This window comes from Morone saxatilis, unplaced genomic scaffold, assembly GCF_004916995.1.
Source record: "Morone saxatilis isolate NCDOM2014 unplaced genomic scaffold, NCSU_SB_2.0 Contig22, whole genome shotgun sequence".
Taxonomy (NCBI): domain Eukaryota; kingdom Metazoa; phylum Chordata; class Actinopteri; family Moronidae; genus Morone; species Morone saxatilis.
Window position 1 is genome coordinate 12,692,780 of NW_023339785.1, and position 12,652 is coordinate 12,705,431.

A 12,652-nucleotide genomic window follows, 5' to 3' on the forward strand; every position below is an offset into this window, starting at 1 on the left:
GTTATAATGTTCAGTTCTAAAACCTGAGTTGATTTAAGTTCACTGAGTTATACGAATGTTTACAAAGACTGAAAGTAAACATTCAGACCAGAGTAACACAAACTTCACTGATGTTTACGACAGAGGATCTTCTCTCCATCAGCAAGAAGACTGGAGTAGGCTTTCTTATGAGGCATTTTGTTTCGTTAATATTGTGAATGAATGTGATTCATGACTCATGGTTTTACGATTATAGTTCGTTGTGTAATCTACAACACAAAAATGTAATTTATTAAGCAAGAGCGGTCTCTGAGAAATCTGACGTTTCTTTTTATTTTATCACAGTATGACTGCATTAACTCTTCTGCCCTATATAGTATCCTATTGTCTGAGCCAGACAGATTATTTCCTGATGACTAAGCTTAGTTACAGACAAAGTGTTTAGTCTCTTTCCACTAAACCAGATCAGTTCAAATCAGTTCTCTCACACATGGTTTAGAATAATCCTACATTTTAGCCTTTTGACTTACCTGCCTGCCTGAGAGAAAAACCTGAGTTACTTCACGACTAAATCAAGGACTAAATTAAACGTTGAAGAAGGCAGAATTGAATTCAGAAAGGCTGACTGTTGGCTGGACACACAAGGATTATTTGGACAATTTCACTGAAGACAAACCACCTGCTTGTAAAGTACTTTGACAATAGAAAATAATAATTTTCATGAAATCAGGTACAAAGAAAATGCTTCCTCACAAATTCTGTTCACATGCCAGTCATTTTGCAGTTAAAAAAATACATCTTCGGGACAACGAATGTCAATGAGCGGCGCTCCATTAGTCTTTTTTACACATATTTAGAAGAGACACTAATATGTTGATCATACCTGCAAAAAGTTTTATTCTTTAAAATCCCTTTGTGGAAACTAAGGCAAGATAAAGGTATGATTAGATATTGACAACTAAGCAATTTAGTAATGGTCAGAGAAACATCACAGTTAAACGGGACACATGCAAACGACTGATTTCTAGTAAGACCAGATGGAAAAACCTCTCTGTCACAATTTCCACACCCCAACTCTCAGCTCTGAGAATTGTTTTTCTATGTGAATGCAGCACAACATCAGAACTATCTCATCACAATGAATGTAGACCATGTGTGCAGATTAGTTGCATGTGAACGTAATTCACAGGAAGACAGTGACAATGCAGTGACAGTGACTCTGGGCTCCAGAGCCATTCCTCTGCAAGTGCTGTCACTTTAAGCTCCTTTTTTTTACTGTGGTCTGTGTGTGTTCTTTTTTTTTTCTTGCTCCATTGTTCTGTTTAGATTTATTCCTCTGATTTAAATTACAGGCTTTTTGGAATCCATTAAAGTTTTTATAAGCAGCTTCAGGCCAGGGCATATTTTCTAACTAATAAACACAGATGGGTGAAATTAGTCCTCTTTTAGTCCTCTACTCAGTCAGAAAGCAATCCCATTCAGGAGTTTCAGAAAGTCACTTTTTAAGACAGGATTAACTGTCCTGGACTTCAGGTTCAATTTACACCCAATCCAGGAAAACTGGCCCCTTATAGTTCCTCTGGTGAAAGACCTAATATAGAGCATATGTATGTGTTGTTCCCATCAGTGGTTGTTGTTTACCTTTGAAGAAGGAGCAGCGAAGGCCTGGCAGGCCTAGTTCCTCACAGTCCAGATGTGCAGGGAGGTTCTGGAAGAAGGTGGAGGGGCCTGTGACAGGAACATTACTGGGGCTGCATACAAACACATGGACACATGTGAAGTCAAGGAAGACTAATCCAAATCAGATGACCATACCACCTCCACTGAGGGCAACACTAAGGAGCAGCGGCTCTACTGTGTGCCTGAGCTTATCGCCCTCCTCGCTCTATCTGTGAGAGCAGCCAACCTGCACAGGAAACTCATTTTGATTATATCATGATTTCACTCTTTTTCAGTCATTACCCAAAGTTTATGACCGCAGGTGAGGGTTGGAACACAGGCGGACGGATAAACTGAGAGCTTTGTCTTTACGCACAGAGCTGTGATGAGCTAATAAAGTAAGCTGGGTTCCAACTTTTCTCTCTCTTTTTCCCTTTGTTACACAACTATTTCCATCTGAGAGCAACACAACCAACAATAGTGTTGGGTGGTATGACCAAAGAACTGTATCATATTTTTTAAGATTCTGGCAGCATGACTGGGCCTTTATATAGGTTTATAGTGGCTTATTCTACTGTCAGGAGTACATAGAATATAAAAACATTTTAATGTCATCATGTACATACTGAAGGTTTTGATTATTGTAGCGTGTTCCTGGCCCTCAATACATGAAGGAATCAGAATCTAAACATTTTTTATTGGGCACACAGACATAAAATACTCAAAGCATTTTAAGAAAGGTTTTATTGCTGTGTGCCATGGTGTGTTGCTCTGTTAAAGAGAGTTAGCTGTGGGTTCTTAGTTGTTGTGTTTTAAAGTTATGACAATTATATGTAGTTAAGAGGGCTAACCTCTTAAAACAGGCTACAGACTCTTTGCGGCAAGAACAATATTGCAAACTATTAAAGAATTACAGCCAGCTGTGCACCAGTATGGTTGTACACGAAAACCACATATCAAACAGGAAATGAAAACCAGAATAGTTCATCCTGTATATGGCCCAGCACTACGACACTATAAATGTCTTTCGGGAGAGACAGCAAATGTGTGGCATTATCATCATATTTAAACAATATCATGTCTATATGAAGGCCGCTTTTCACTGCGCCTTTGGGTGTAGCCTTTCAGAACAACTAGAAAATTGACGTCTTAAACACTAGTTCTGTGCGAGCTGACCCCCAATATTCTCCTTCACTTGGAGCAGTGATTCTCTTCCAATCCAGAGGGACTACCATGGCCTCAGAGTTGCTGACCCTCATTCACACACAGCTGCAAAACCGCCCCAGTGCGCACTGGAAGTCGCAGTCTGACGAAGCCAGCTGAACCACGACCTCTGCAAAAGGCAGACGCAGTCCTGAGGCCACCACAACAGACACAACTCGACTGTCACTTGACATTCTGTCCATTAAAATCACACACAGAAATGTGATAAAAAAATCAGCAAAGGATATTTGTATGTGAGTGAGTTGTGTTGCTAGATTGGGGTACTGCAGCACACAGGGGGTCAGAAGTGTGACAGGTTGGATGCTGAGCTCCCCGAACAGGCCCTGGTCCATGGCTTCAGGTGGGATACTGAGTGGCAACCTGCTTCCAACGACAGGGTGTCCTCCCTCACACCAGCATCCTTTCTTCACACACTCTGGAGGCCTTCACACCCAAGAAGAGAGTATCCACTTTCAACAATAAACCTTATATGCCCTGGTATTTTCAACATGTTTCTGTTTCATTAATGGATGAATATACAATTATTTCGGTTACACATCCGTACCTGCTGGGTTTTATTATTTTTCAACTGAAAGTAAGACAACACTGATCCACACAAACAGCTAAACATTATTAATTTACTATTTAAAAAGAGCATTACTGACTGTGTACTAGAGGTGACATCCAAGCTCAGTGGTGGTTGGTTTGCCCATGTAACTTTACTCTTGATCTTCCCTCTGCAAGGATATGAATATAACGTTAGCGCTTCATAAAAACAGGCTCAATGGGGGTTTAACAGGAGCAGTGAGGCATTGTGTTTGTTATTACCTTAAAATGCTAAAAACATAACAAGCCACTGTTAAAATCTGATCTAATTCAGATTCAGATTCAGAAATACTTTAATAATCCCAGAGGGAAATTATATTCGTTACATACTCCAGATACAAATGACATATTATACAACAACATAAATATATATACAACTATATAATAATGCTTTGCAGTCTTTGCGTGTGAGGAAAATATTTGCATTTATACATTTAAATAACTTAAATATGAATGAATGAATCACTGCAGAATACGTCGGGGCATGTGAACTCTATAATGAATAAACAATCCTAAAAAAACACAGTTTTAGTAAAAAAATGGTCATTCATGAGGTCGTCTAGCAGGTGGGAAACTTGCTCGATTTACAAGAGAAGAAAGCGATGAGCTGTGCTTGCGTAGTTGGCCGTCATACCTAAATTCTCGCTGGAAGGTCTGCTGACTGAACTTGAATTTGAGGTGGATTTTGATCTGCGGAAAAAGAAGGGTGGTCGCATTTTTGCTACCAACTTTACCAACAGTCCTATGGTTACATTTCAGAGGAGAACAGCTCCTACCCTTGCGTTAGTCAAACTGAATGTGTGTAGGAGCGCCTCTACACGAGAACACCACTCGGGACTGAAAAGCCTCACATCTTTCATCTGTACAGAGCAAAGATATTGAAAGAGATGACGTGTCACTCACAGGTCGACTGCGATCGTCTATCATTAAGACAGACAAAGAGGTTACTATAGCGCCTAAAAAAGACAATGCTCATCCTCTAATATAAGTAAAATCCTAGTAGTGGCTCCGTTTAATTTGTACCTGAAACGACAAGAGGAGTCTGAGGGAACCATACAGATCAGTGAAGTCACACAGCTCCTCGGGGTCAGGCTGAGGACACGGCCACGCGCAGGGAAACATGCTCTCCTTCAAATCTGTCAGAACTAGTGTAGCAAAAAGAGGTGATGTAGTGTTCAAAAGCTCGAGGTCTGTGTGTACATTAAGTGTGTGTACATACATACCCGGTTGGAGCGCTGCCATCTTAATCCCTGTGCACCAGGGACCAGCAGCTGCAACTGCACCACAAATGTGAACACTGTTACAGCACTTTGCGCTTTATGTCAGTTGTTTTTAAGTTGTTTAGATAGGGAATCCTAACAGCAGCTGGCAACAGTCACTTTTATTCTCTGTCTTACAGTCTTTACAGCGCGGGGGGCCGAGCTAACAACAGTCCAGATAAATGTGTACTCGTATATCACATATCACCTATATCATGTCTTTTTATTGTGCACTTTTTGGTCAGGTTTCTTTAAAATTCAGTGTTTGATTCACATGTGTTCTCACCATATCCTGCAGATTTTTTACCTGAAATGTTGTTTTATTTCTATATAGATAATTAATACCTACGTTAGCAGTGCTATTTCATCAAAAGAAATCCTTACTTAACAATGTTCATCCAAAGGATGAGTGTTGGAAGCTCTTTTCCTGCTGCTAAATCCTGCTGCTTTTGTGCCTTTTATTCCCCACAACTCCCCTACATTTCACAGATAGTCGATTTGAAGTAGTGCTAGTTAAATGTACGTAGCTTTGTCCAATAGTTTAAGTTCATCCTGATGAAGCAGCTCACATTATGAGAACAGGGTGAAACAATTAGGCTTACCAGTGCAGTTTAAACACTGAACAGAAGCTCCTGTGTCAGTCCACAGAAGAACCAAAAGCCCCCCTGCAGTCTTTGAACCACACTGTTGTTTTTTCTTTCCCAGAAGCTTCACCAACCTCAGCACCTGGAAGTAAGACACACACTCAAGGTTTAGCTAACTACAACTAGCATATATGCTAATTAGCGTCACACTTTGATTGACAGCCTCAATTTGATTGACACTTACAGCACTGCCCATTAAACGATACTTTTACAGGTACAGGCTTTGTGTTTCTATGTAGAACAGTCCTAATTTACCCCATTAATGTTGATTTACCCCATTAATGTTGATTTACCTGCTGTATTTCTCGGAGCATCTTTAATCAATTGGCACAATTTAACCGCCGTGCGCGCGCCACGGTCTGCGCACGTGCCTGACCCACTGAGCTCACAGGAAGATGATCGATAATATTTACTTAACACTTTCACACCCTAATATATATATAAAACACCCTATATATATAAATATATATCACAGCGAGCAATGTTACATCTGTGAAATCTCTGGTAATACCTTACAAGTGAGATGAGAAACATCTGTATTAGTATTAAAGTCTAAATTAATAATAAGTGTGTGGACATTACTTTGATTTGATTAATGTAATTAGCAGGATAATATACAGGAATTTATGAACACCGAAGTTAAGCCAAACAAATACATGTTTCTAAACATTTACTTCTATTGTTGCTTCTCCTTTCAAGACATTATGGTGTAAACGACTAGCTGTATTAAATCTGTATTATGTTGTAATTTTGTAGAATGTAACTTCCTCTTTATGTCTTCAAACCACATCAAATTTACAGAAATGACTGCATGTTAACACATCATTTATCTTTTCCCAGCATGTGCAGATATTCAGCTGTCTGAAATGATGAAAGATGAAAAAAATACATGTAAATCTGAGTAGGCAACAATTTATTTTATTTGTATTAAATCATACATTTTAAATACAATGCACCATATGAAAACAAAACAGTATCAAAAGATAAACAAAAACACAAAAAAATGTTTCTCTATTTTGTCCGTCTAGTTTTCACAATTGTTGTTTGTATAAATATATGTGAGGCTTTACCTTCAACAAATATATATATATATATAAGGTTTGGCATTCAACAATATAAATATAGAAGAGGCTTTTGCCTTCAACAAGAATCACTTTCCCTCTTTCTCAGACCACTCCTTGTATGCTCCGGTATAATTACGGGCACTGAAACAGAAGACAGAGAGAAAACATTTCAGAACAACAACAAGAAGTGATACACATACACAGCCAGAGTTCAGTGTTTCTATGAGGAAACAGTAAACAAAGTCGTTGTTAAGGCATGAGATGAATCTTAAAAACAGTCCGGGCTATCGATGTGAGACTCGGTCTGTTTAAGAGCCAGATGGGGTGTCTGTATAATGTATAGTAACCAATAAGTTATTTACTTGACGAATCCAAGTTCGTGGGCTTTGTTTGTGGCCGTTCCCCCTCTCCTGCCTATCTGGCAGTGAAACACCAGCTCTGGCGTATCCAACGGTGGCTTTGTTACTCCGTACTTGGCCTTGAATTCTTCTGGCTCCATTTTAAGAGCTGCTTCTACTGTATCAACTGAGCGAGTGGGAGGAAGGCAGAAAGGTGTTTTAAGATTAAAAAAGATGATGCACAAACACATTAAACATTCAGAACCTGAAAACCCAGACTACAGCCCACTGACGCTTATCTACAACTGCACATTTTTTCATATCCAGTATGAACAACAACCTGTGAATGTGCATGCTAAGTGGTAACAGTGAAGAAGAAACAAGAAAAATTTTGTTTTTCCCTCATTGTAAATGAATTAAAAAGAAGCTCACGTGGGATGTTAACAGATCCTGGAATACGTCCTTTATCCACTTCTTCTTTACTGCGGACGTCAACCAGAAGGAGATTCTGGCTCTTTCCCATAAGAGCTTTCAGATCTTCATAGGAGATTTCTTTGGAGACTAACGAGACGAGAAACACGTTAACGGCTTTGCAGAGTGTGATCAGCCACTGTTGAATACTCCCATTATATTGCATCATTCACACAGGTTAGGCTTCAAGTGATAAAACAGCCCGATGAGATTTTATTACTAACCATCAAAGGCCGATGACCTTTTCAAACAAAAAGAAATTTCTGTTGGTGTGATGGCTAATATGTAATGCTGTAAGACACCTGCTGTATGCACCTGCCCCACACAGTTAAACAGCCTGATTAATAGGGATGTACCAACCGATATGGGCACCCATTATGTGACACCATCCACATTAAATACAGTTTATTTGTCAGTGTTATAAAGTTCAGTGTTTCAGTGCAATGAGCTAAATCCAGTCAGTCACACTGGGCTGCTGACTCAGCTGTAACCTTACATAGAAATGACCCCAATAAGCTCCACACAGTGAGCTGTACAGATTTTAAATGTGGGTAAAAGACAGAAAGCACTGGTATCAGATCAGTACCTGTGACGAGGTATGTGAAGAACTATCAGGAGAGCGAATCACCTTCAGGGTACATTGCTCTCCTGAAGACCGCTCCCTCCTGTTGGCACTCATACTTTTTATAATAATTAAAGTGTGTGTGTGTGTGTGTGTGTGTGTGTGTGTTTGAAGATTAGGATTAAAGGTACAACCTCCCCCACTCTCCTTTGATGTAACAGGTTTTGGTATGCAAATCATTATCCTGGTTTGTTGGTTGTTGCCATGGACTGGGTGTTGCTTGACATTCCCTATGGATACAAGTAGCTTCCGGTTTAACCTTATGAAGACTTTTATGCTGAGTCATTCTATGAATATAAAAATGTAATAATATTACAGTATTATTTCCTCATTTTAGATTTATTAGTTGGTAGAAATCTAACTAACGCAACAACTCGGGTCCCACCGTTAAAGCAGTCCGGCGTTAACCAAACTTTACCTGCGATAGTTGTTTACTACTATTTATGGACTGTAAACAAGTGTCAGCTAGTTATTTAGCGGGAGGTTTCTCCACCAACGTTAGGGATGTTCCCTGTCATTCATTAAAGTTCATATAGGCAGCAGTTATTATAAATGATGTCAATGAGTGGAGAGAAACGGAGACTCACCTGTGCTCGCCATCCTGGTTGTATGAAGCTGTTATTATGAATGGTGAGTCCTCCTCACGTTAAAAACAACAATACACCTTCTTCCTCATATTGTTTAGTGACAATGATTGGCTCAAACGCCAAGAGAAGGCGGGACTTGGGACAGTCGCTAGCCAATAAAATCAACTTCCCAAGACTTTCAAAATAAAAGTGTGAGACTTTGAAGTTGCAGGTCGTTAAGTGAAGGAGGGATCATAGCACGATGTAAAGAAATATTCTGTTACCGATAAATTTCCAGCCTTCAAAATTCAGCCACAAATATAAAAGGTATGCCAGTAAAATATAAAAGTATTAAAACTAAAACTACTCCCGTACCATTTAGGATGAGCATTTTCCAGAGTGTGAAAAAATACATCATTACAATTATTTATTTTTATTGGTGCATTAACTGATTAAATTAAATTAATTTTATTATTGTAGCTGGTCGAAGTGGAGATAATTTTAATTCTAATTTTGTGTTGTTCAACACTTCCAGTAAAGTTTCAGAGACGTGTTACCAAAGCCCATTAAATCTGTTCTTGTGGCTTGTGGTGGCCCAGCATATTACTCAGGCACATTATCTTCATTAACTTGTCACCCTTGCACCACTTACAACATGTAGCCCTGTGCAAAACCTCAACTAAGACATTTTCAGACAGTTTTTGATTAAAATAAGATTTAGTTTATTACAAAAGTTTCAGTCAATACATCCTAAAAATCAACAATATTTAAAATCAAATTCAGCCATGATAAAACAAGATATATAAAAACACTACAATAAACCCATAATAATAACAATAAACCTACAAGGGTTAATTTGCCAGCAAATAAACTTGTAGTTCTAACCTCAAAATAAAGGTAAAGAATTACCCATTTGTTAGTGTTATTACATGAACACTACTCCCCAGTATATTTACATATTCCTTGAAACAGGACTGTATACAATTTCTTAATTCTACAATCAATCACGACACCACCCCGGAACGATTTGGCTTTTGTTCGTGATTACGCTGTGACGGTGCCCCCTGTCTCGGGGAGGCCTGTTCAGTGTGAACGGGATGGATTGTCGGTGCTGAACTAGTCTGGATCACAGTGTTCCCTCTGTGCTGTAAGACGGGTTGCCCAGTCCATCAGTGGAGTCTCTCTTTGCCTTCTGATGCATTTGATACTTCCAGAGGATCACGGCTGCTATGATGAGAAGTAACAGAAAGGCGACTCCTCCTGCAATGACCCCAATTAACAGTTCATGGTCAGAAGATGCAGGAGGGTCATACCGCATGCAGGAGAAGTCTGAGGGGATGCTGTGTCCTGCCTTGTTCACCGCCTCCACACACACCTTGGTCCCAGCTTCCAAAGATCCAACCAAACCCCTGCGCGAAACGTCCCCAAACTCCAGGACATCTCCTTCACTTACCTGAATCACCACCCTGTATCTAGACACCACAGAAGATGGAGCACACCACTGGACCTCTACCTTTCCTCTGTCATCCCCTTTACTGATTGGCAGCAGTGCTTGGATGCGTGGTGCATGAGGAGGCACATCAGCCCCACTGATCCCGGGACAAAGGCACCCAGTCTTTCTGACAAGATCAGCACAGGGCTCCTGATTCTCTGAGCAGGAGTCGTATTGGCAGAGCTGCGGTGTTGCGTGGAGAAAGGGAGTTCTCACGGAGGACGGCACTTCAGGAGGGTGTTCCTCATCAGGGTAGTCATCTTCATAGTTCTTATCTGAGCCCAAGCCGGTGATGAATTTGATCTGTGGATGAGTGATGGGAGGGGAAGTAGAGGCAGCGTAGGTGAAATGGTGGGAGTTGAGGAGAGGCGAGGCACTCAGAAAAAGGAGAAGCGCAGCCAGGTTCCAGCAAAGTGACGTCATCTCTACGGACAGAAATGACAAATGATGACAAAAACAGTACAGCCAATAATACAGCCATAAATAGATCACTAACACTGTATGTTTATCCATTCAGTCAAAGAGAGAAAATCTTCACTGGTCGTTGTTTCTCATTTGACCGTGTATATTAAAAGTACACATAGAGGTTATAATAAGTAATTTAAAGTATAAATAAAGAATAAAGGAACTGAAATCAAGAAGTTATTGTAATAGTGGTCAGTCACTGCGTCAAAACAGAAACCAAAATACAAGAACTTGGTTATAATACCAGACAAAAGCCTGGCAAAAAAAGATGCACAGTGGTTCCAAGAATAAGAGAAAGGGAGTGATTTAATGATTTAATTAACAAAAAAAAATTAATTTCTGCCTTTTCATACAAGACAAGAAAAGTTTGTTGAGAGTGGTAAGACGAATCTCTTTGGCTTGTTGACTATGCTATTTTACCAAAGTTTACGGCTCGGAAACAGCTCTGTGTATAATCAAGGTTTCGCGATGTTCTAGTTTCCATCATGTAAACAGCTTTAGATAAATAAATGCTGAGTCCTGGAAGACAAAACCACAACTATTGGGGTGACCCCATCAGCACTTCCATTTTCTCCTGGCAACAAGCCAGACAAGTTCTGTGGGAACACAACACTGAATCAAAGCACAGATGAATTTTCACTTTACACTCTTTCACTTTAAAGTAACTCTAATACTAGAAGATGTTTTATCATGGCCATAAATACTCCTGATGACTGCATCTCTAAGAATAAACACCAAACCATTTCAGTGTTTTTCATCTGGTCAGCACACTTGTCACCATGGTGATAAAAGTGACTTAAAAGTAAAGTGTTAGAAATGGTTTACTGTACCTGTTTGTTGGTGAGGAATATTCCAGGTCTTTAGTCTCTCTTTCTCTCTCTGTGTCTGCTCTCACCGTGTACTCACTAACGTCTTCTGTTCTCACCGTCTTAAGTTGTTTCCCTCAGACTCTCCTTCTCCTCCTCCTCCGTCTCAACACCCCCTCCCTTTCTCCCCTCAGTGCCTCTCCCTCCCTTTTCACTCTTTCATACTCTGCCTCTGCCTCTTTTTACTCCTATTTCTCAACAGGGCTTCCGAGAAGCCATCGTTGCTCTTTTTATTTTTCTTTGTGTGGAATTGTTCTGTGAATGTGTGTTGGGACAGTGAGAGGAGGGGAGCGACAGGAGCGGGCTGTCTGTGTGCTGCTTAGCATATTAATTTGGTAAGCTGCAGTGGGTGGCAGGCTAGTGCTTGTTACAGAATGTGTTTAAGTAATCCGGAGGTGTAGCTGCCTGTTTTTGATTACTTCTTTAAGAGTTCCTGCACACTCTGCAGGTGTTCTTGTGGAAACAAACAGGACATAAGGTCACTTCAGTGTGTGTTTATGCGTGCCTTTGAGGATGGGGGGTGAAGAATGCATGCATGTGTATTTATGATGGGCCCCCCTCCACCTCTTGTAGCCCCCATTGTGTCAATCTGGAGGGGGGGGTGATCAAGGCTTTCTCCTCTCTCATCCTTTTATGGGGTAAAGCTGGCAAAGTAGGCGTGCTCTTTCTTATTCCAAGTACCCACATTGTGCTGATGAGAGGAAAAGTACCAGCGCAGAGGCCCCCTTCTTTTCCAACTTCAGGTCTCAGAGGATTTACCCGACCTACACCAAAAACCAGACGGGCCCCGACCTAAAATTCCACATAATTTCTGCTTTTGAGAAATTCTAACTTGAGCCCCATTGAAACAGAATATGTTTTATTGTTAAATAAACATGTGCACATACAAGGATTTTCTGGAGAGTTGCTTACATAGTAAGGGGAAAAACCAACAACGTAAAACAAACTACAGTGAGGTTATGAGAGTGTACACTTACATGTACAAATCAACTTGTTATGTTCATATGAAGGCAAACTGATTTAATGTGTTGACAAGATGAGGTTACAGAAACAATCAATTATTAGGAGATGAACAAACACAGAAGAGACACTTAAATGTAAAGCCACTTAAATTGTACAGCAGGAAATACAGTTCAGATTTATGTAGTGTTTTCATACAATGTTTTATAATGTACTTAATTGGGAAAACATGTTCAGATTTGTGTGTGCAGTTCCTTACGTGCATTAATATTGTACTGATGGTGTAATGGGCGTGAGGTTGGACCCAAGAACAGCACAGACTGAGACCAGCGTTGGAACAGTTCAACAGTTTATTGTCCAAACAGAGTTGTAAAATCCACAGCAGGTACACAAGAATAGTCCACAACCTGAGCTAGCCAGGCCAATAAGCAGTCTTTCTAGGCATCTCTCTCAACGAA

General features: G+C 40.2%; 3 protein-coding genes across 3 annotated transcripts in view; all 3 read right to left on the reverse strand.

Moving 5' to 3' along the window:
• zgc:195212 (DUF4554 domain-containing protein) overlaps window positions 1-5,664 on the reverse strand; it is a 7,379-nt gene extending 1,715 nt beyond the window's left edge. The window contains exons 1-9 of the mRNA XM_035669798.1: window positions 5,644-5,664; window positions 5,309-5,432; window positions 4,671-4,724; window positions 4,471-4,592; window positions 4,224-4,307; window positions 4,082-4,137; window positions 3,507-3,578; window positions 3,058-3,285; window positions 1,621-1,730 (exon numbers count right to left, since the gene is read on the reverse strand). Of these exons, the coding sequence (XP_035525691.1) occupies window positions 1,621-1,730; window positions 3,058-3,285; window positions 3,507-3,578; window positions 4,082-4,137; window positions 4,224-4,307; window positions 4,471-4,592; window positions 4,671-4,724; window positions 5,309-5,432; window positions 5,644-5,664 (871 nt within the window). The remainder of the gene's footprint in view (window positions 1-1,620; window positions 1,731-3,057; window positions 3,286-3,506; window positions 3,579-4,081; window positions 4,138-4,223; window positions 4,308-4,470; window positions 4,593-4,670; window positions 4,725-5,308; window positions 5,433-5,643) is intronic.
• Window positions 5,665-6,252: 588 nt separating this feature from the next.
• Window positions 6,253-8,541, reverse strand: si:dkey-34l15.1 (thiosulfate:glutathione sulfurtransferase). The gene is made up of 4 exons (XM_035669406.1): window positions 8,433-8,541; window positions 7,185-7,313; window positions 6,777-6,939; window positions 6,253-6,555 (listed from the first exon to the last, which is right to left on the reverse strand). The coding sequence occupies exons 1-4, from the start codon at window positions 8,443-8,445 to the stop codon at window positions 6,501-6,503; spliced, it is 360 nt and encodes a 119-aa protein (XP_035525299.1). The 5' UTR covers window positions 8,446-8,541; the 3' UTR covers window positions 6,253-6,500.
• A 581-nt stretch (window positions 8,542-9,122) lies between these two features.
• On the reverse strand, window positions 9,123-11,336 carry LOC118333213 (LRRN4 C-terminal-like protein). Its single transcript, XM_035668763.1, has 2 exons — window positions 11,199-11,336; window positions 9,123-10,328 (listed from the first exon to the last, which is right to left on the reverse strand). Exon 2 carries the CDS (start codon window positions 10,324-10,326, stop codon window positions 9,538-9,540), a length of 789 nt encoding a protein of 262 aa, XP_035524656.1. The 5' UTR covers window positions 10,327-10,328; window positions 11,199-11,336; the 3' UTR covers window positions 9,123-9,537.
• Window positions 11,337-12,652: the final 1,316 nt, after the last annotated feature.